The following is a 22,511-nucleotide window of genomic DNA, read 5'->3' on the forward strand; positions in this document are numbered from 1 at the left end:
TCTGAGAAATATAAATTTATTAACATTCTATATTTAGATACAATCACAATCTCATTGGTCAAAAGTGTTGACATTGTCTGAGATAAAAATAGATTCTAGGCAAGAAGAAATGCTGGAAAGTCTTGTAGAACCAATCAGCACCTGTGAATACAAGAAACATAAAAGAGAATGGAAAAAAAAAATTATTGTGGTAATTGCAATGATATGAAGTTTGAAAGGACATAAAACTATTTGTAGCTAGGAAGAACATGGAAATACCTTGCAATAATTTTTTAAAGTAAAACTATAAAAAGACAATGTTTTCAACTTTGGAGTTGTAGCTCACAGACTGAGCTGAGAAATTGAATTATACTGTGGAAAATCTTCACTTACATTTAAACCATAAAATGTTTGATAGAAATTACTGTCAACTTTTTTTTTTTTCTTTTTGTCATAAAATGTATTTTTTGCATCACATTTTCTACAAAAACTATTGCTAAGAATTTATATATATGTATATTTTACTTTAGATTAAACAATTCAAGTTATAAAATAAAATAAAGAATGTTGCTCTTATTTTTTCTATCAGAAAAATTACCAAATGGATCAAGTTAACAGTTCTCATTGGACATATTTAAATCTTGAAGAAAATTAGCTCTCTTGCATTTCCTATAAAACAAGTGACGATTTGTGCTTCACATGTAGTTAAGTTAATTTGTCGGTAATTAGGTTGATATCAAAGGCTAACCTCAAAGGAAGGTTTGGCCTTGTCAATCACATCCCTGATTTGTTTCACTTCACTGGCAGTCAATCCGCCAATCACAAACAAGATCAACAACGGTGAATCACCAGGCCGAGGTTTTCCAGAACTTTTGAAAAATCTGTACAGAAGATTGTACAACAAAAATGAACAATAGCAGTATGCAGCAAAGATGAACATTAACAGTAGGCATATGTAAGATGGTATACTAAAAAATGCTAGATAACACAACTAGGCTCTAACCATATTGAGGAGATTCACTTCAGTCAACTGACTAAATCAAGTATTTAGTACAATAGCAACATGCAGGTATTAACCCAATAGCTCCTATTTCTGGTTTGAAAAGTACTTCCCATACCCTAAGCAAAGAGGGGTAATTCTTAAAAAAATAAACACTTTGAAAAGATAATACAAATTTAAGATCTATTACTAATAAATAAATAAACAACTTCAAAAAATAGAACAAGATGTCAAGTTTTAAAAAATATATACTTTTAATACCTTTAGAATATAAAAAAAGTTTTAAAAATACTCCTTTTCCCAGGCAAAGGCTTACACACTGTGGAGCTATGGGCCTGTTAGTTGAAAAATTAAAAAAAAAACAAAAACGATACACATCCAGTTATCACTAAAAAAAATAGTGTTAGTGCTCTAGTTCTTGTTTGAAATTAAACATGATGAGCTCTTCTTCTAGAAAATTTACCAAACTGTTGCTAGCATCCAAGGCATTATCCTGCTATAGGACTTAAGCCTAAAAGATGCAATGTGCTGTGTTAGGAGCTATTGGGTTAAGAATGTTAGTTTCTACCATTTTCAAACATTTTTCTAAGTTTTGCAGACAGATATCAAGTTATTAAAGTCTGTACTAAAGTCTGTACTAATAATCATGTGAGGTTTAAAAGTCCTTAAAGCAGGCAAAATTAAATTCATTTGTTTATGTAGACCACAACTGAGGAAGCTTAATCAATTTAGGTCCATACAAATAAACACAAATTAAAACTCTATTGTTTCAACTATGATTTAAGCATCAGAATTTTTAATAGATATTATAATACTACATCATTGGCACACTCGAAGTTCAATTAGAACAAGACTAAAATTTAAACAACCAATGTTTTACTAGTTAAAACCTGATGCAATTATTTTGAATAGTTCAAGAAAAGAAAATCTTGAAAGGCAATATTGTCTTTCATTAATATTTTATATGCCATGTACATAATTAGAACCTTTTGGCATGCAATCTTGGAATGCAAGATGCCATTTTGTATATTAACATGTAGCTCACACATCGCAGAGGTAGATAACCCAGTAAAAAAACACCAGCTTGTTTAGGGTCAGTGAGAGTTAAAGGTACTGGAATTTGGATCATTAAATTTACACTCTAAATGTGGAATCTTTAACAAGGAATGTTAATTGTAATTAATGAAGTACCACGTGAACAAAACGCCATTTTGTATATTAACATGTAGCTCACACATCGCAGAGGTAGATAACCCAGTAAAAAAACACCAGCTTGTTTAGGGTGAGTGAGAGTTAAAGGTACTGAAATTTGGATCATTAAATTTACACTCTAAATGTGGAATCTTCAACAAGGAATGTTAATTGTAATTAATGAAGTACCACGTGAACAAAACGCAGGTTTAACAGCTTACCCAAAACCAGATTTCAAAAGATCTTTGAAACCTCCAGATTTACATTCAATATCAGGCAGGTCAGGTTTAGCAGGGTCAACAATTTTCTCTATCACAAGTCTGAGCAATGATTTCACACTTGCTGGGGTCATGGCATCTCCTGGATCAAGCACTGATCTATAAAATATCAAATAATGAAATGACAGTTTAATAAAATTTTATTTTTGAACTGCACATGGAGATAGTTTAGAAGTGGCTAGAGAGAGAAGTGAAGCCAATGATACGAATATAATACTGAATCATCAGAAAATTATTATCAAATTTATTTATAGGATAAAAAAATAATGAAAAATCCATTGCAATGAAATTTAAACACTTAATTCCAACGTTTGAACCAATTCTACAAAAATGCAGAAACATATTACCTAGATCAAAATTTTTGGTGAACTTAAAAAAAACACATCAATACCAAAGGAAATGGTTAATTTCTTTAGTCCAACTGAGAATTTTGATAACAGAAGTTACCTGGTTAATGCAAGTTATTTTATCAGATATTTATCATTAAGATCTATGATTAATTAAAGAGAAATAACCCTATACCTGAAATGTTGAAGCTCATCTCTGACAGTTCTAATATCTTCCAGTCTCTGCCAAACATTTTCTATCTGGTCAGTGACTATACTCTCTGTGACTTTCTCACCAACTGAAAACAAGGACAAAAGTGAAAACATGGAACAAAGTTATCAAAAGTTAAATATAAAAAAAGTTTTTAAAAAGCTTACTTGTATTGAGTGAAATTGCAGCAATTATTTTGAATCAATTGTCATTAATTTTTAGCGACCCCAAAAGGGGAAAAGACACTATTAGTTTTGTGTGGAATGTCTGTCCGTCCGTCTATCCCATTTAAACTAGAAAGCATAGTGAAAATCCGACATCATAATATTTTAGACCATTCAATTTCTGATGCAACGGCTACTTTTTTCTTTTCTGAAAGCGAAAAATCTAATTTTTTAAAATCACTTATGCAAGCATTTTTTTCATAAAAATACACCCCTTTTACAATTATTCACTATTAATAGTAACAAATACTAGAGGCTCCTTAGTAGGGGAGATGACTATTTACCATATTTTTAACACATTTATGCAAATGATTTTAGATTTTTTGTCAAAATTTTTTTTTTTCTACATTTGTATTGCTAAGTCAAGTAAGTTCTGTTATATTAACTACTACATTTACACACACAAAATGTTTACTTTTTTTTAAGAGAAAAAATCTATTTAGTATGCATATAAGTTGGAAATAATTTAAAACAACAATTAATAAGTACTTTTTCATATTATTCACAATGACCATAACACACCACACAATGATGTATTTTTTACTAAACGTTTTTTTTTTTTGAGGAATAATAGATTGTCCCTTCACAAATGAATTAGAGTAATTATATATTCATTATAAGACATTAGTTAGGCCAGGTTCACATTTAACTTCACATTCACTTTCACCTATCATTTGGTCTGTGGACCAAGACAAGATCTGTCAACCTTCTTTCTCCATTCTTCTCTGTCATTTGTCTTTGATAGAATTTCATTCTGATGTTCTTTCTGAAAATATTGAAACCTGCCTTTTTACCTGCCTGGGTGGACCACTTCGGGGGCCGATGTTTAGTTTGTGTCTCCACACAAACTGTCTTTGTAACCTTGTTTTTGACCCAAATTGTAACCAAATACATGCAATAATATCATTTGGTTTATCAGTGGGCCTTACTCCAAGAGCACTATTATTGTTTTGCCAGGGAATGACTGTAGGTGACTATGTCAAGGGTTATAGTTCACTTTCCATATAACATGCTTATAGCAAGCTCAGTGTGCTATGGCCCAATCCTTTTTCATTAAAAGCATGTACATGATTTTTACCTGATTGACAGAGTGACTTGATATAAGCTCTGTAACAAGTGACTCTAATGCCTAAGTCAATAATGCTTCCAGAAAGACCTCATGTCTATGTTTGACTATATAAAACATTTTTGATCCAATGAGCCTACCAACATGTGTTACAACATTTCATGTGATAGTTAACTCACAATATCAACATTATAAGATCAAAACAAAGAATGGACTGAGATATAATTTCACTTGGATGATGTTGACCATAAACCCAGAATCTTAAGGTCATCACTTTGAAAAGTGGGACTTTAAAATCAGTATTTCAGCATGTCATGGCAACAGGCGCCTGATATTAAATTTTAAAATCAGTATTTAAGCATGTCATGGCAACAGGCGCCTGATATTAAATTTTAAAATCAGTATTTCAGCATGTCATGGCAACAGGCGCCTGATATCAAATTTTAAAATCAGTATTTCAGCATGTCATGGCAACAGGCATCTGATATTTAATTTTAAAATCAGTATTTCAGCATGTCATGGCAACAGGTGCCTGATATTAAATTTAAAATAAAGATAAAGAAATGTTATTAAAGCAAATAAATTGCAATAAAGAGTTGTCACTTCAGTATAAGAGAAATGAAATAAAGCACTGACCCTATACCGCAAACATAATTTTTTGCAGCAGAAAACCATGACATGATGAGGACTAACTTCAAACTAATTGTGACATGCGATGGATGTAGAGGTTGAATATAAGTATCCTAACACAGTATACAAATCAAATTTGTCTGAGCACAGAGATACAAACTAAAAATCTCACTGTTATGGGTACCTAAAGTGAAATATAAAACTTACCAATCTGTTTGACTAGTGGGGACAGATTTTCACTTTCTTGAAGAATCCATTCAATAAATTTTTCCTAAATTAAAAAAAAAAGAATTGATAAAAATTAGTCAATTGAAAATAGATGATTAAAAAAGAAATCCCAATTTTAGATTTAAAACTGTAAAGGGTTACTTACCCTGAGTAATGTTTCCTCATTCTCATCTTCGTCACTTTCCTCCATGATTGAGTACATGTAGGTGATTAAACATAACATATCATCCAAAGTGAGAGCTCTGGACAGGAGAGAGGTCAATCAGTACTTCATTATCAAGTATCATATACAAGAGACAGCTATATAATTCAACAAAATGGAATTTTTTTTAAGAGCTGAAAACCTTTCACTTAAGTTTTGAAACACTAAGTGTAGATAAGCTTTGATTGGACAAGAAAGGCTGTTAAGATTTTCAGGTATGTATTATAGAATATTATGGCTTATGAGCAAATCTAACAATAGTAACTAAAGAAAAAGAACCGATGAATGAAAGCGCAGAATTTTTCATAGAATTATTACCATCACTTACACAGAGGAAGGGGGGGGGGGGGGGAATGGTGGCTGAGTGGTTAAGTGCTTGGCTGCCGAAACTGGGGTCCTGGGTTCGAATCTAGGTGAAGACTGGGATTTTCAATTTCAGGATTTTTAGGGCGCTTCTGATTCCACCCAACTCTAATGGGTACCTGACTTTAGTTGGGGAAAATAAAGGCAGTTGGTTGTTGTGCTGGCCACATGACACCCTGCTCATTAACCGTTGACCATAGAAACATGTGACCTAACATCATCTGCCTCTTAGATCGCAATGGCTGAAAGGGAAACTTTACTTTACTTTTTCCACACTCCAAATATTACAACGTATTTACTACATCCTATGGCTAAATGCCTGTACTAACTTATGATAATAATGAAAGCATTGTCATCGAATTTAAGGAACATGGCTACTCAGACCCAGCTGTGACCTAAATATTTTATTACACCTGACACCAAGCAATTGTTAAGCACTAGCTAGACCGACAGAAAGGTATCAACACTAGCTCAAAGCACCCAGAAATATGGGTAATTAGATTAGGTTATCTTCCTTTCTCACTAAACTTTTTATGGTACACAAATTCAGAATATGATCTCTTTACTTCTCATCCATTCTAGACTTCTGCATCTCCTGTAACATCAGCTTAGACAGAATGGCAGTGGCACTTGGTGCTGACTCATCATTGTCAGCAATGGTTTGCATCAAGTTCTTCTCTGTCATCACCATCATGTCATGCTGACCTGCAGATGGGTGCTTCATACACTGGCTGGTGGCTAGAGAGGTTTGAAGTAAATCTAAATGCTTTTTGATCAGAGAGTACTTGCCCCTATGGGAATAACAAAAGTGACCTGATAAATGTACAACTTTTCGTTAGTATTATTTACAAGCCAGAAAAGAAAACAACAAAATATTAAAATTCATATCTAAGGGAAAGAACTCTGCACAAACAATTACTTCCCTAAATATTTAGCAATATCTGAATACTGAAGAATTAATTTTCCTTGTTGGTATCAATCAAAATAATTAATTACCAGAAATTAAATAACTAATTGGTTAATTTTTTTTATTGATTCATGTATTGCCTATGCTAATGAATAATTTTGCAAAGTTTCAACTTGATCCGAGAACGGGTGAAGAAAAAATAACATGTTCAAACTTTTTACCAGACTGGAAAACAGCGTGATAAATAGATCAGTTCTGACTTTCCTACACTGATAAGTCTTCAGCACTTACTTAAACAATGTTACTGTCGACTCTATCTGTTCAGCTGTGACACGACCAGGTCTACCTGCTAAATTTAAAGGAAGCTTTTCTGCTGAAGCTGTTTCAACCAACTTACGATTAACATCCATGATGGCTTCCTGTGAAAGAGAAAAACACTTTTAAATTCTACATGGGTAAGTGATAACATTCTATATCAGTGAGAAGCTTCAACCTTTAGATTTTTTGTTTTTATAGTTTTTTTAAGCATGAAAATTCAAAAGAAATTAAAAATTAAATGTTTTATTTATGAGTACATATATATAAATTGTAATATAACTAGATATCTAGGTTTCTCTTTTTTATTTTCTAAGCCTGATTATGTAATGATTGAAAATAGCCTAGAGATGTTTATCAATTATGATGATGTCAGGCCAAATAAAATGTCTATGGTGAGAAAATGTTACAAATTGTCAAAACAATGATAGTACCTTTGACAAATGCTAAGAACTGTTTACCTTTTGTTTCTTCATGACCAATGGTATGAGATGAGTTGGTTGAGCTAAACAATGTGTAGGAGCCAGACTTCCTGGAAGTAGTACAGGTAGTGAAGAGCTGTGAGTCCATACAAACAAAGCAAACAGTGTGACTACTATTTTTTATTTGACCAATCTTACTAATATATATAGATCTACATTAGGCAAAGAAATATGTACAGAACAAAACACTGGAAACATCTTATTTGATGTAAATTTAAAAAATTGCTAATTGTTGCATTGATAAAATTATGTAGTATTTCTAACTTCATAGGAGTATTCAACTTGACCAATAATTAGTGCACATTGATTATGAGTGAGTTGATTAACTCTATTCAATGCTAAATTTTCTTTAACATTTTTCCATTGATTCTTTATTGGAAGTTGTTTTTTTGGGGCCAGTATGAACAATTTTATTCATTTGCAGAAAGATTGTTAAAAATTTAAAAAAATGATTCATATTGAAGAGCTAATTTAATATGAATAAGCCAATTAAATTTAATTTATCAAACACACACACACACACGTGTTTAGTATTAAAAATGAAGCAATCCAAAAAATACAGAAGACAGTGTAACAAAATAGCAAATATTTTTACCCTACACTTCAGCTTAAGATCTTCATCTATTCATTTAGTTTTTTACTTTTTACTTACAGCAAAATATTTTTTTTAATAAGACACCTCAAAACAAAGTCACTTTAATGTGAAAACATTAAGCTATTTCATTATTGCTCTATAATCAATATTATCAACAAGTACCTGCAGACATGGGACAGACACTGTAAGTTCACTGTTCTGTCACTGCTATGACCAGGCAATTGAGATAATGTATTCATCATTTTATCCAACAGGCTGTCTACCTGGTACGTAACAGCTGATGCTACATCCAATGTTCGGTCAATAAGAACAAGAGAGGCTCTGTTTTGAACTGACTGAGAAATAAGGCATAGTGGAAAAATAAGTTAAAGAAATGTACACTAAAAAAAATAGATAAGTTATACATAAATAAAAATCTTCACAATAACATTGTTATAAATTTAACCATTTGTTTTTTACTATAAAAAAAAAAAGTTTTAAAATTTGGTATAAAAAACAAAACCAAGGTTGTTGTGAAAAAAAAACCAACTAGAAAATAAAGAGTTTTTGATATAATAAGAAGAGTCAGGTGAGATGATTGCCTTTTTAAGAAACAAACAGAAGATGACAATGTTAGAAAATGTAATACCCCTCTCTCTTTGTCAACTTTACCTTCCTTCTGGCCCTTGCTGGAGGATACACATCTAGCTCAGTGGCTACCAGGTGACTCATGTGGCCAATTGAATAAACATCCTCCCTGACATCCAGACACTGGAGCATGGCATGGAGACCACTAGCAAACATCTAAAACAAATTTTTTTTAAAACAATTTAACTTTAAGAAAAACAAATACAAAGTAATTTAACTGTTACTAGAATATTATTCAACTAAAATGTAATGTGTGAAAGTGTGTAGCCATTTGGCAAAACAAAGAGTTTAATTATGATGTGTGCATGCCCAAGTCTGAAGATCTAGTTGTCTAGAACAAGAGTATACCATTTCATGTTTCGATAAAGGGGTTTTAAAATTATGCTGGATAGATATGCCTATGTAAACCTGACCTCAAAATAATCATTAAAATAATCTTTACTTTTAGCTAAGAATATGATAAAAAGTTAACTATGAACATTCTGATTAAATCTAACTATTTCAAATTCAGCAAACAATTGATTATTTTACAATGAAACAATACAGCACCTTAATTTGCTTCTGAAGACTATTTGGTAGGTGTATGAATTCAATATCTTTCAAACGTTCGATTTGTTTGGTATCCTGCAAAATAAATTCCAATATGTTGATAACAATTTTAAAAAATGAATGACAAAGAAACAAAATGCAGCTGAGTGAATTTAATCCTTCCTTTTACTTGGGCTGCCTTGCCAAATAATTTTCGTTTAACCTGTTGTTAAGAAATTAGCATCTCTTTTTGCGATATAAATTAATGTACCTACTAAAAAATCTCCTTTTTCAAGTTGATTAAGAGTAAATATAAGATGCATTTTAAAGTCAGCTTAGCCCATAAAACCCTCATAAAAGTAAAAAAATATTATAAATATATAGCATGTTATATATTCTGTTACATTGCGTGACTATATTTACCTTCAAATGATGAGAGCTCCTATATTGGTACACTATTTGCTTCACATCAGATGCCATAATGGGAAATAACTTGGAGAATGTGGGGGTGATGAACATACCAGGGCAGACTTCAGCAGCAAACATTGGAATATGGGTTATCTCGACAGTGTAATTCTGGACAAATAATAATTCAGAATAAGACTAGTAAAGTAACTATGACATTACAAATTGTATCAGTACATACAAGCATGCCAATACAAAGCTAATCAGAAAAATGTGTTTCTTCTTTTATTTTTTTTAGTTGCAATATTTTACTTGTTCTGATTATGCTACATTCATTAAATTCATTCACAAATATTTTCAATTCTAAAAAAACAAGTTAGTTGACAAAATTAGTTGTGTTTCGTTTAAATCTTTAAATTTGAATGTCTGAAATACAAGTGTTAATGATATTAAAATTAGAAATATACAATTTTAATAAAACAATGTATTGTTGAAGCTATTTCAATGACCTATAATAGTGGTCTAATGAATAGGAAGTTAAAAAAAAAGATGTTTTTTGTTTTTGTGAGAAAAATGGAACAAACAAAGAGTGGCCTGTTATAGTTAAATAGACAAAATCTCATTAAAACCTATTTTGACATACATTGGTTAACTATTTAATATCTCCTTCAAAAAACACATTAAGAAGCACTTTATCGTAAAATATGTAAAAAACCTACATCAAAATAAGAAACTTAAATCAACAAAAGACCCTTTTTATATTAATTAAAGATAGAAGATTCTTTGCTAAATTTAGTATTTTTCTATTATTGATTATTGTAAAAATATAGAAAATCTTTCCCACAAATGAATAAAAATCTTAACTCTTTCTCTCCTAAGCGACGATAAAAGCATCAAATTTTTTCGTAAAAGCCGATTAAGCAACAATACTGCCATCGGTGCAGTTAAACATCTTTGTTTCGTTCCTATTCTTGGTTAATAATTTTAAATGCTTATATTATAAATCTACATAATTTTCGCTTGCAGAAGAGTTCACTGTTTACTTCCTTCAACATGGTTTTAATATTACAGAGCGTTTTGAAAGTCCTCTTTTTTTTGTGTGTTAAAATGGAAAAGGAGCTTGGCCCATCTGGAGGTCGATCCACTAAAACGTGTAGATCTAAATTATATTCGGATCATTAATTAAGAGAACTTATTGATTCAGATGACAGTGATTTTCTTTTATCTGATCATAGTGATACTGATGTTCTAGTGTCAGATCTAGACCTGAATCTGATAGTTAATCAGCTGATGAACCTGCCATGCCCCCTCCTAAACTAGACGTATTAGCACCAAGAATACATCTAAATCTAGACCGGTTTCAACAAGTTTGAAAAATGCAGAGATGGGTACTAAAACAGAAAGCAACTTTAGATTTATTCCTTCCAGTAAAATAGTAAATCTAGATCTACTTCAGCCATGGTAGTATATACAGGTGTCAACATGAACTTACTTAATTCTGAGTCAACTGAGCTTGATTGTTTTTTACTCTAATAGATTCTGCAATTGTTGATAATCTTGATAATGCAATAAACAGTTATGCAGACTACATAATAAAAATAAACACTCCAGCACGCATTTTACAAAATGGAAACCAGTTTCTATGAAATGTTTAAAATTCTGGCCATGACTACATGATGGGATTAGACTCGTTGTTATGTGCCATACATCCATTTTAAATAGCAATGAATCACTTTTATTTGAAATAGATCATGTACAGTGTAATTATTTTCTTACTGGAACTTAATGTTGCAAGCTGTTTATTTCTCACAAAATTTTCTATGATGGTGACCTTGGATAATGGGCTCCAGTTTTGTACTCCATGAGTTTTTTATTGCTTTCATGAAAATATGAATAAGGATTATAAAACAATAGCATTTAATTCAGTTTGGAATAGAAATGATCTTCTTATGTGACTTGGATTGAATTTTTTGTTGTCCATTTGTAAGTTTTCAGATTTTCATTTTTACTTTTCATAAAGCAAAATAAAAATATCACTTCAAATTATGCACTTGATTTTGTAATATCTAACAAGAACATTCATTTTTCTTTAATTCAATATCAAAAACATTATTCTATGATTGTAAATAAAAAAGCTATACCATTTTAATTAGAACATGTTAGTGCACTACATACGGATTAAATTAATAATTCCGTCAGAACGCAGAAAATAATTACGAAGAGAAAGAGTTAAAATGTATATATTGAATATTCAACTGATGCTTATTAAATGAGGCTCTCTGAATATTGTGACTATGTTCCACTAGCCTAACACTGCATCAACTAACCATGTTCCCCAACCATTCCAAGACTTTCTCCTCCATCTCTTCAAACACTGTGTCACTGTCAGACTCCCCACTTGATGAGTGCAAGAGAGGACTAGTGGTTGTGAAAATGAGAACATACTGGAAGTGACTGTGTGAGATAATATCACATAAAATTTCTGAGGTGACATCTGTCAAGGCAGAGCTGACAATGAATACTCCTTTCTTGTAGGACTCTCCTGCTGCCTGTGAAATGAATATATTTGCAATTGGTTAATATTGTAATTTTTTTTTTTTTCTTGGTTTTAATAGAAGACACTAGTTTGGTGGCAACTAACTATACAATTTTAGCATGCTTACAATTTCAGGCTGGTCAAAGCAGCAAAAGAAAAGAAAACACAATAAAGAAATGTTTATATACTATTATATTATATTAGTTATCCAAACTATTTTTGATTTTATGTTATCTTTTGACTAGCACATTAAACATTCTTGAATATGTGGTTTAGTGGCATAAACCACTTGACCAACCATTAACAGAGCTCAAGTTCAAATTCCAACTTGAGCAGAGTTGTGTTTGCTGAGCTGAGAAACCTTACCCCAGAAATGGTCAACCCATAAATGTCCACAAAATGGTGCAATGAGTATAAAATATGCACTATATATAGCAATGAGTCACTTATTTAACAGCTGACCCTATCTGGAGAGATAAAACAATTTTGTAGGGTAACTATTACAGAAAATTCTTCTAGTAAAGTTATTATTCAAAATAGGGCAAAGTATTTTGGGCCTTAGACCAATGCAACCGAAATCCAAATCTCATATCACTTGACAAGTGCATAGTTCATTTAAAACAATCAATCAACAATGATAATTTGAAATGTTTACCTCAAAGGAAGAGAACTCTCTAATGTCCACTACATCTGCTGACAGTAAATGTTCAATGCCCCCACTCCAGTGCAGTAGTTCAGCCATGTTGGAGTCCATAAAGACAATAGCATTCTTCACCTTCAGCGTCACAGTTTTCCACCATTCCTGACTGATGTCCCAAATAGATTTGTGCATAGTGTCAATTAAGTTGATTTCACAGTCATCATTGTAGACTAGGGAAATAATGAAAGAATAAAGATCATAATAAGTCAAAATGTTCTTGGCATGGGTGTATTTCTGTTTCTTCATAATAAAAAAAATTGCATTATATATAATTTAGAATTTAATAAATTTCTAAATAACAGTAGTTCTGTAAGTTTAGAATTGATTCCTATTTTTTGACTGTTCTGTAAATAAAATGTATATAGACTATAGTAACTACAACCTATTTCCTATTATCTATATCTTATTTGTTATCTAAATCCACTTTAATAATTAATAGAAAATACCTTGCTAGTTTAAATCTAGTAATAGTGTAAGTGTAGTAATACTTTTAACTTTTAAGATCATTTGGGCAGTTGTTTGAGACAAACAGCTATAAAAAAGCTAACAAGATCCTCAAAATAAAGAATCACCCTTTGTGTCAGGATTTTGTGATTTTACCATCACAAAAGAGATACAAGACACCGATAGCAAAGACAAACAGACACAAACACTCTTTTGTTCCCCTGGCAATCAAATCATTAAATAAGAACAATCTGATATAAACTTTGTCACATGTAAATTATGAGTGAGTCTGGTGTGAATGTACACTTTGGTTTCTTATAGTTATAATGTTTTTTGTTTGATGTAATGCACAAATTGTAAGACAAATTTCCTTACGGATAATAAAGATTATTATTATGTTAGAAATGAACGAGTAGTCATTCTCTGGCACTGCCAGGGTCGAGTTTCGCTAAAGAGAAACAAAATTCGTCGTAGTCCCTTTAACAGTTTCCACTGAGGAATTTTCTGGTGATGTGGCAGGTCTGCAGCAGTACCGCCCTCTGACAGGCAACGAAGATGTTCCTAGGAATGTTAAGGGCCTTGAAGGTGTCTGTGAGGTCAGTTGTTATTATTATTATTATTATATGATAATTTTTTATATGTAAAAACGTAGCTATTTATAATTATAATTGTATAATATACTAGATCTATATTATATATATATAATATATATAATATATTTAAATCAAATTAAAATATATAAATTATGGTCTAAATTATAGTCATACTACTCATACTAGTACTACAACTACTAGACTTACTAGATCTAGACTCTTTGGAGTCTTACACATTGATTAGTCACATGATTATCATGATTAATGATAAGTGTCGTAAGTTTTAAAAGTAAGTCTATCGTCCCTATCGTTAATCAACTCTATTCATTTGTCTCTATCTAGATCTTTAACTTTAAGTAAAATTAAAATTAATAAATTTTTATAATAATAAAATATTATATATATTTTGACGACTTCACCTAGTCTACTTAGACTTTGTCGATTACTTCGATCTATAATAAAATTATATAATAAAATATACCTTATTCAGTTATTGTGATTGTCTTTATTATGATTTTAATTTATCATAAATTTATGCCTTTATTTTTTTAATAATTATTATCATTAGATTAATTTAAACTAAATCATTATATCTAGAATTCTAAATGGTTAAGCAGAGTATAACTTACTTAAACTTAAGTAGATTATAATTGATTATCTAATTAGATCTATATTAATTTACTAACTAGAGTCTAATAGTACCGAATGTTTTTTGGTCTACGCATGAAATTGTATATTTCTATGGTCTACGTACACAAAACAGAAATAATAATTAGGAATTGTTGCCCCTTAAAATCTATTTCTAAATAATTGTATTATAGAATTACCCTCTTTCTATATAACCGTTTAAGGCTTTAGGCTGTTAGTGTGTTTTGATTTATTTGCATAGCTAGTCATTCATAGATCTATATATCTATACCAGAACCTAAAATGGTAAACATAATTCAAGCAAAGGTCTAGTTAACTGAACTACTTAGTGTCGTAGTGCATAAATAAAACATATCTAATCCAGAGTAATCTCAACCGGATCTTTAGGCACATATCCTGTTACGGTGTTAGCAGTATACTATAGTTAGCCTACACCTTACAGTGTTTTTCTTGACAACACACTGTCACTATCTATAGAATCCATCTAAAAAATCATGTACTGAACTATAAATTGGAATTAGATCTAGATTCTAGATCTATTAGCATCAATCTAGCCCATAGACTTAGACTCTAGATTCTAGATGATAGAATGAATATATCTAGATCTAGTAGTAGACTCTATCGTCTCTAGTTAACTCTAGTACTACTACTAGCTTCTACTATAAATATAATAATTTTAAATTTAGTAGTAACTTAGACTAGAGTTAGACTGACTTATTAGTAACTAGAGTAGAAGTTAAACTAGATCTAGATCTAGTAAAATCTAGTACTACTAGTAGTAGCAGTAGACTGAGTAGATCTATCATCTACTACTACTACTTATATTTAATATTACTAGTACTAGAATTCTAGAGTAGATCTAAACTATTGATTCTAAACTAATACCTAATAGTAGTAATAGTTATAGTAGTAATAGGGGCCTACAATATAATTATAATATAGACTTAATATAGATCTAGGAGTACACTGGACTGGACCTGTAGTGACACTGTACTATTCTGTAGTGATAAATAATTGATTGATCACTTGGACACTTCAAATGGAGTTTTAATTAGATTCTACTTAAGTGACTTAAGACACTTAAGTAAGTAAGTTTTATCTCTCAACTTACTTAATTTAACAATTTCTTAACTTTGAATTTGAATTGGACATACTAGGAAATAGATCTACATCATTCTACAATAGACTCTAGATTTAGACTCTACTTAGCACATGCCATTTTGTCAATCAATTGAGTATTGTTGACATGCAATTTATCTTTTCCTTTTACTTTTTAAGTTTCTATAGTGACTATATCAAATCTATTTAATCATTTAATATTGATTGTGTATGTTAGAAAAGCTATAAACATTGAAGATTTAATCATTATCCTGATATTCTTCTATTTGTAAGTCTAAGATAAACAGAAGAGTCATAGAACTTTCGTGTAACAAATGTAATATTATATCTAAGCCTATCTCTTTTTTTTTGCTTCAAGTTTCAGAAAGAATTAAGCTTCACAATGTTTCTTCTGGTCAAAGATAGTTTTGAGCTCAATACTCCATTAGGGAAAAGAGAAATCCAGTTATTAGCTGGAGATATTACCAAACTACAAAGCAATGAAAAAGTGGACATTGTCCTTACATCAGCATATTATGGTAATTACAGCTTACATTTTACTACTCAAAGTATTTTTTATTCTAAAAGACTATTTCTTTGGATGGCTGCCTGGTCTTGTGGTATAGGCTCTGGACTGTCATTCAGTGGTCTCAGAGGTCGTAGGTTTGAATTCTGCCCTATATCATTCCCAAATCCTGTGGCAGGTTTGGGCTAGGATGTAAATATCTTAAAAATCTGAAAATATGTACAACATTTTAGATTTTTGTTAAGTTATTATGTACCTAATTTGAAATTTCTCCATAATGTTAATGAGATTGGAGTGCTAGATAAATGCTTCTTCTTTTGCTTTAAACATTTCTTTCCAATTGCCATTAAGCATGGAGTATGTTGTCAGCCTCGAAAGTGCGGTGGCTAAGCAATAAAGCTCTTGGTTTCTGAACTGGTGGTCCTGGGTTTGAATCCTGGTGTAGACTGGGATTTTTTATTTCGGGATCTTTGGGCGCCTCTAAGTCTTTCCAGCTCTAATGGGTACCTGACATTAGTTGGGGAAAAGTAAAGACGGTTGATCATTGTGCTGGTCACATGACACCCTTGTCAACCATAGGCCACAGAAACAGATGACCTTTACATCATCTGTCCTTTAGACCACAAGGTCTGAAAGGGAACTTTATACTTTACTATGTTGTCACCCTAAAAAACCAAATACTTAAAATGTTATTTAAATCACTAATTAGAATATAAACAATAATATGAACACATAGATGCATACAAAACAAGGATAGAGTTTTCTCTAAACATCTAAATTATATATAAATATAATAGAATACAATCCTATCTTTTAAATGGGAGAAAAGAAATTGATTACATCCCACACACTTCACATAAACTTATTCATTCATGTAATAAGACACAGAATCTTCTAACTATTTTTCCCTAGCTGACTCAGGCAGTTGGTATGATAATAATGTAACAACATGGTTGTTTTCAGTTACACTAAAAGAGATTATTTTTTCTGCCTTTATTTGTCATCATATTAGACTTGAAAACCCTATGGTCTGAATTATTGTTCTCATTTAATTTGTCTGTGTTACCTAACCCACTTGATGGGAATATAACTTTTAGCTTAGCAAGTCTCTTCTAAAAATATTTTCTTCTCTGCTAAAGAGTGATTATTTTACCCCTCTTCCCCCCTCTCTTCCATTGGTGGCTGAATGTTTGATGATGATCCTAGGGAAAAAATAAAGTTTTCGGATGGCAAAGTCCATTGCAGAAACTTCACTGCTAAAAGCATTTATTTTTCTCATTTCTATTCAAAATAAACTGTTCACTGCCTTGTACTTTTGGCACATCTTGGATTAATTATCGGCATACCTTAGTGCTAACTCTACCACCACCGGATCTTCCCAACATGATTGGGGCAGCTAAATCCACCCACTATCATTGTTGAAGTGGCCTACTATCTTGACTAACCCCATATCACCACTAGGTCCACTTACTGAATGAATTAACTATTATCACCCACTTTTACTTTTAACACTGCTTCTAAAATTTCTATAATTAATGTATACATTTTCCTATACCCTAAGTATATAAACTAGTTGTATATAAATATATAAATAAATAAATAAATATATATGCAGGGCTCTTTTTGTGGTAGTACATACCCCAAGGGCGTACCGTCACCTTTTTAAATGTGGGGAAAAAAATTAATACTTTTCTTGTATTTTAATGTATATTATTAATTTATTAGTAGTTAAAAGTTAGTCAATCAATTGCTGAGTACCGCACTTATTTTTTTTTTTAATAAAAAAGCACTGTATATATATATACATTGATTGATTGATTTAAAATGTGAACATACAACATCATTGAGTATCATCCTATCCTCATAGGGGACTATGCTCCGATAGTTACAACTCTTATTGGAAATTTAAAGGATAATTTAAACATCAGTGTTCATGACCTGGCTGAGGATAAGGATGTTGACCTGCGCTCACAGTTTTCCTGTTGGGTTTCCAAACCATTGCCATCTCATTTACCATACCACAGACTTGTTTGCTTTGAGTAGTAAGTGACAGTTTTAATTTGGCAATCTTGGCATAAGCCAGCTTCGGATTTATGTTTTCTTTTTATCAGTTACTTACTTTAACACTTATACTAACAGTTTATTTGTGGATTTCATTAACTCTAGATTTCTCTTCAATACTTTTTATAACAGCATAAGGTGGTCAAGCAGTTTAGTTGATCAAATATCCAACATGTTTCGAGCGATGATGCCAATATTTAATAACAAAGATACTACTGTCATTACACCACTTTTAGCCACTGGTGGTCAGGTAATTAAGACAAGAAATTTATTTTTAATTTTTTTTAAAAACATATCCACAAAGTATCAGTAAATGACTTATATTCTTTGGTATGTAAATAATTTTGCTGGAGTGCTAGGGTTTGTGTTTTTAATAAGGCATGGTACTGCACTATTTTTAGAGTAACAATTTATACAACTTTTAATCTATACTATTATATATACTCATTTACTCATTTTATGTGTGACTTTGTGTGTGTAATACTATATATTTATTTTTGAATGTTTATTAAAATATTTGAAAATCTATCACTGTTGTACAACTGAATGAAATAGTAGGCTAAAAATAAAATGGGTCTGTCAAGATAATATACCAAGTTATGTGAGTTGCTTTTGAGTGAAAAATGTATTAATATTATGAATAGCTGCTTGAATTATTTTTTTGACAGACATATACTTGCCTAAGTAAAAATCATATTTAAAACTTCTTAAACATTGACAAAATACAATTTTTTTTATATTGATTTATTCCATGATTTTCATAATAAGTAGCCATGATTTTAATAATAGCTATAATATTATACACATATCTTGTCAAAGTTGTTTCACTATTTCATTGTATGCATATATAACATGTTTACATGCTTGAAATTAAAATTGATGCTATCCTCTCTAGGGACACTCTTCCCTGAAAGTCTTGTCAGGGATGTTCCATGCAGCCTGTGAGTGGATTAGGGCTGGCTTGCCATTGAAATGTTTAAAGCTTGTGGTGTATTCAGCCAACCCAAGCAAACCAACCAGCATGGTCTTGGAATGTATGAAACTGTTCACAAAACTCAAGAGTAAATGGCAAGAGCTAGAGAACATGGACAGCATAGCAGTGAGTACATTCAACCAGAGAAATTCCCCCTTGAGATCTTGAAATCTACTGAGCAAATATAGCAGTTACACCACTTTCTACTTTTTGTGAAAATGCAACATGTCCAATGACCTGGGTGAACTCATTAATGTCCTTTTGTCTACAGTAGAATCTTGACTTTTACTGAAACTTGGAGACAAGGTCTCTACCACTTTTCCCCCATATTTCATATGTGGCAGTGAGTAGTTGCCTTTAACTGTCTGTACCTCATCAATGTTTATTTTCATTTTGACATGAACTTTTTATACAACATTTAGTAATAAAACTATTGATGAATGCTTGGAGTTTTAATTCAAGTCCCTGGACCTAACCTTTGTTAGGTAACTGGAGACTACAATAGCAATTAGTCATTGTGCTGGCCACATGATACTCTCACTGATTATTGCAGATTTAAATACAATTTACACCACTGTTTCAAGGATAGTTCTTGCAAAATGTTTTTTTTTTTATATGTAATACATTTCATGTCTTGAAAAGATATTTAGAACAAAAAAATTGGTCTTAAAAAATACTTCATTTTCTTTATTTACTCTGCATACAAAAAACTTAATGTAAACTGATTTACAGCAATTAAATATATAAAACATTTCTAAATAATAAGGTATTGTTTAATCTAGAAACATTCAGAAAACATGCAGTATTTTACATGGCTCAGAACCTTCAGCTGTGACCATCATATTTTCTCTTTTGATTGAAATAAGTAACATTTCTATTTATAAATTTAAAAAAATGATTTTAAACTTATTCACATCTTTTTATATACAGCTAGAAATCAACTTTTCATATTTTGTACAGATGTCCTTAAAATCATCTGCCCTATAAATCTCAAGTTCTGAAAAAAGGGGAAATTTACTTTTACAGGGAGGTGGGTTTGTCTACGAAGATTTGATTTTTGAACTGTGAACATATAATATTTACATAAGACTTTTACCAAATTATTAAATTTTTACTACCTTTACTATTTTAACTGTGAATAGACCTTGTTTTTAATGATTTAACTGTATAGAAGTTAGCCCTTGTTATGTAAAGGGAGAGTGATCCTTAAAGGATTACGGGCACGACATGGCCTAAATTGTGCAGATGTGCCTAAACTCAAAACTCTTTACTTTTACATTTTTTTTTTCATTTAAAATATGCCACACGAGCATATGCCAAAGAATAGACAAAAGATTTAGCTATTCCTATTGTTTCTCTTAATTATTGGCTTGTTTGATCCACTTTTAGGAATTAGAGGGTGGTCCATACGATGTTTGCTTGTCTTGGGCCCCAGAGAACAGAGACTGGGTAGGTAAAGTTTGTCACCAGCTACTTCAAGAAAATTCCAAGTTGAAAATTTATTCAGATGAGTTTATTTTCAACCATGAAGATGTTTGGCAGAAGCACATTTTTCACATTATGAAAAACTCTAAAAGGTAAACTTTAATTGCACTGATTGCCAACTTAATATAATTTATTTTTAAGGTCATGTAATAGTTTAAAAATTTTTATTAGCCTGTAAAACAAATTAAAAACCTTTAGGGAATAGTCTCTTTGATACATGTCAGAAGACTTTATCAATTCATTTCTGTCTAATTGTCTTAAAGTGTAAATATTTTATAATCATTAAAAAAAATAATTTGAAATCTCTTACTTTTTTCACTATTATTATTTTCTTGTTATACTTTAGTTATGCTTATTTTGAAAAAAAGAACAATATTCTATTCTTTAAAAATGTATAATTAAGTTTCAACCAACTGAAAGCTTATGTTTTAAACATTTGGATGCTAGCATAACACTGAAAATAGTCTGATCATATTTAGCTGCATCAGTTGCAATCCAGAATATTCATACATATTTTATTATTATGGAAGTAAACCATTTATTTTTAAAAGTGGTGTTATTGAAAGGAATTTTACTAAATATTTTATTTTTATGTCAACAAAAGATGTCATTGTTTCTTCAGGATTATTGTGTTATTGACACCATCCTATATCACCAACTCAGAGTGCCTAGAACAGTTCAGTATTGCTCTGTGTTGCAACAAATTAAAGAAAGAAGAAACTCTAGTACCATTCTACCTGGAAACAATTGATTCAATTCCTAGTTATATGATATTAGTACAGTACATTGATTGTAGGTGAGTCTAATTTTCACTAATCTTTTTACCACACCTCTATTCAAGTCACTCCTTCATGTAGGGTATTGGAGGCTGTGTGGGTGGGTGAACAGCTGATCTCAAAAATGGCTCTAACTTTTTTCCTAGAAATTTAACAGTTGATGTATATAGCTGAGAAAAGAATTACTAGCTCACTGACCACATGGAGAAAACTCTAGTTTGACTTATGTTTCAAAGTAAAAAAATAAATAAATGTAAATTTGGCTGGAGACAATATCTAGCTTTAGAGCCAACAGGGCATAGTCAGCAGTATTACTGTAATTATGTGATAACTGAGCAATTTTAAAGTTGCTTCCATTTTATTAAAGTTTATAAGCGTTGCTTATATTTTAACAAAAATCTAATATAGATTACATCTACATTCTAGATCTAGAAGTTCTAGACTAGATCTTAAGAGTTCTAAATCTGAACTTCAAGTCTAGTGTTAGATCAAGATGTCCAATTAATGAACATACCAATAAATAATACCAATTAAAAAAAAATAAAGTATGCCTTCCATATTGAGTTTTACTTGTCAACAACTTTTAACTGCTCTATTGATTATGAGTCCTATTTAACAGAAGATGGTTTTCACTGATCTTAGTTTGGCTAGCCCTTTCCAGCTGAGGTTGCGCAAAGTCTCTTAAAACTTTCAGAGCATTGCTAACTATGAAAAAGTGACTTTTATAGCATCACACTTTTAAATTGACCTTCTTTTTGAAATGGACCTTAGAAATATTATTTGTGGCTAGTTGTTCATTTTTTATTTCAGAGTTCGAAAAGCAGACCAGACACAAGATGTACTTTTACAGCAGGCAAGTTCCAAAGTTTTAAAGCCTTCAGAGAACAGTGTTTCAGAGTCATTGTTGTTTGGCTCTTGGACACAGGACAAGGACAATGATGTCATGGATGGGAATAGAAATATAACATATGACATCTTTGTGTCCTACTCTCACAGTCATGGGCAGCAGCCCAAAGAGTTGGTGGAAATACTACAGAGAAACCATCCAGAGATGTCTATTTTCTTTGATGTCAGTGAGTTGAAGGCTGGTGAGTTCACTATTGTGTAGGAATTT

The 22,511-nt window shown here is 31.2% G+C and overlaps 2 protein-coding genes across 7 annotated transcripts in view; one reads left to right on the forward strand and one right to left on the reverse strand.

Moving 5' to 3' along the window:
- On the reverse strand, nt 1-14,786 carry LOC106073323 (sec1 family domain-containing protein 2-like). Of its 3 annotated transcripts, none has more exons than XM_056040798.1 (16): nt 14,756-14,786; nt 12,749-12,963; nt 11,885-12,106; nt 9,576-9,728; nt 9,174-9,248; nt 8,649-8,780; nt 8,160-8,332; nt 7,382-7,478; nt 6,897-7,024; nt 6,265-6,489; nt 5,279-5,375; nt 5,113-5,176; nt 2,971-3,073; nt 2,392-2,547; nt 728-860; nt 1-141 (listed from the first exon to the last, which is right to left on the reverse strand). In XM_056040798.1, exons 1-16 carry the CDS (start codon nt 14,769-14,771, stop codon nt 52-54), a joined length of 2,079 nt encoding a protein of 692 aa, XP_055896773.1. In that variant the 5' UTR covers nt 14,772-14,786; the 3' UTR covers nt 1-51. The 3 variants fall into 3 exon arrangements, with proteins under 3 accessions (XP_055896773.1, XP_055896774.1, XP_055896775.1); XM_056040799.1 differs by lacking the exon at nt 14,756-14,786 and adding an exon at nt 14,658-14,746; XM_056040800.1 differs by lacking the exon at nt 14,756-14,786 and adding an exon at nt 14,460-14,542.
- The window catches only part of LOC106070936 (uncharacterized), a 15,900-nt gene continuing 8,097 nt past the window's right edge, over nt 14,709-22,511 (forward strand). Inside the window, exons 1-9 of one of the 4 annotated variants that reach the window (XM_056040797.1) lie at nt 14,957-14,974; nt 15,432-15,553; nt 15,956-16,115; nt 17,970-18,144; nt 18,296-18,413; nt 19,059-19,262; nt 20,526-20,713; nt 21,244-21,417; nt 22,208-22,485. In XM_056040797.1, the coding sequence (XP_055896772.1) occupies nt 15,980-16,115; nt 17,970-18,144; nt 18,296-18,413; nt 19,059-19,262; nt 20,526-20,713; nt 21,244-21,417; nt 22,208-22,485 (1,273 nt within the window). In that variant the 5' untranslated portion in view covers nt 14,957-14,974; nt 15,432-15,553; nt 15,956-15,979. Of the gene's footprint in view, nt 14,764-14,956; nt 14,975-15,404; nt 15,563-15,955; nt 16,116-17,969; nt 18,145-18,295; nt 18,414-19,058; nt 19,263-20,525; nt 20,714-21,243; nt 21,418-22,207; nt 22,486-22,511 lie in introns of those variants that run through there. The other 3 variants (XM_056040793.1, XM_056040796.1, XM_056040794.1) reach the window with 3 other exon arrangements.

This window comes from Biomphalaria glabrata, chromosome 9 (genome assembly GCF_947242115.1).
Source record: "Biomphalaria glabrata chromosome 9, xgBioGlab47.1, whole genome shotgun sequence".
Lineage (NCBI taxonomy): Eukaryota > Metazoa > Mollusca > Gastropoda > Planorbidae > Biomphalaria > Biomphalaria glabrata.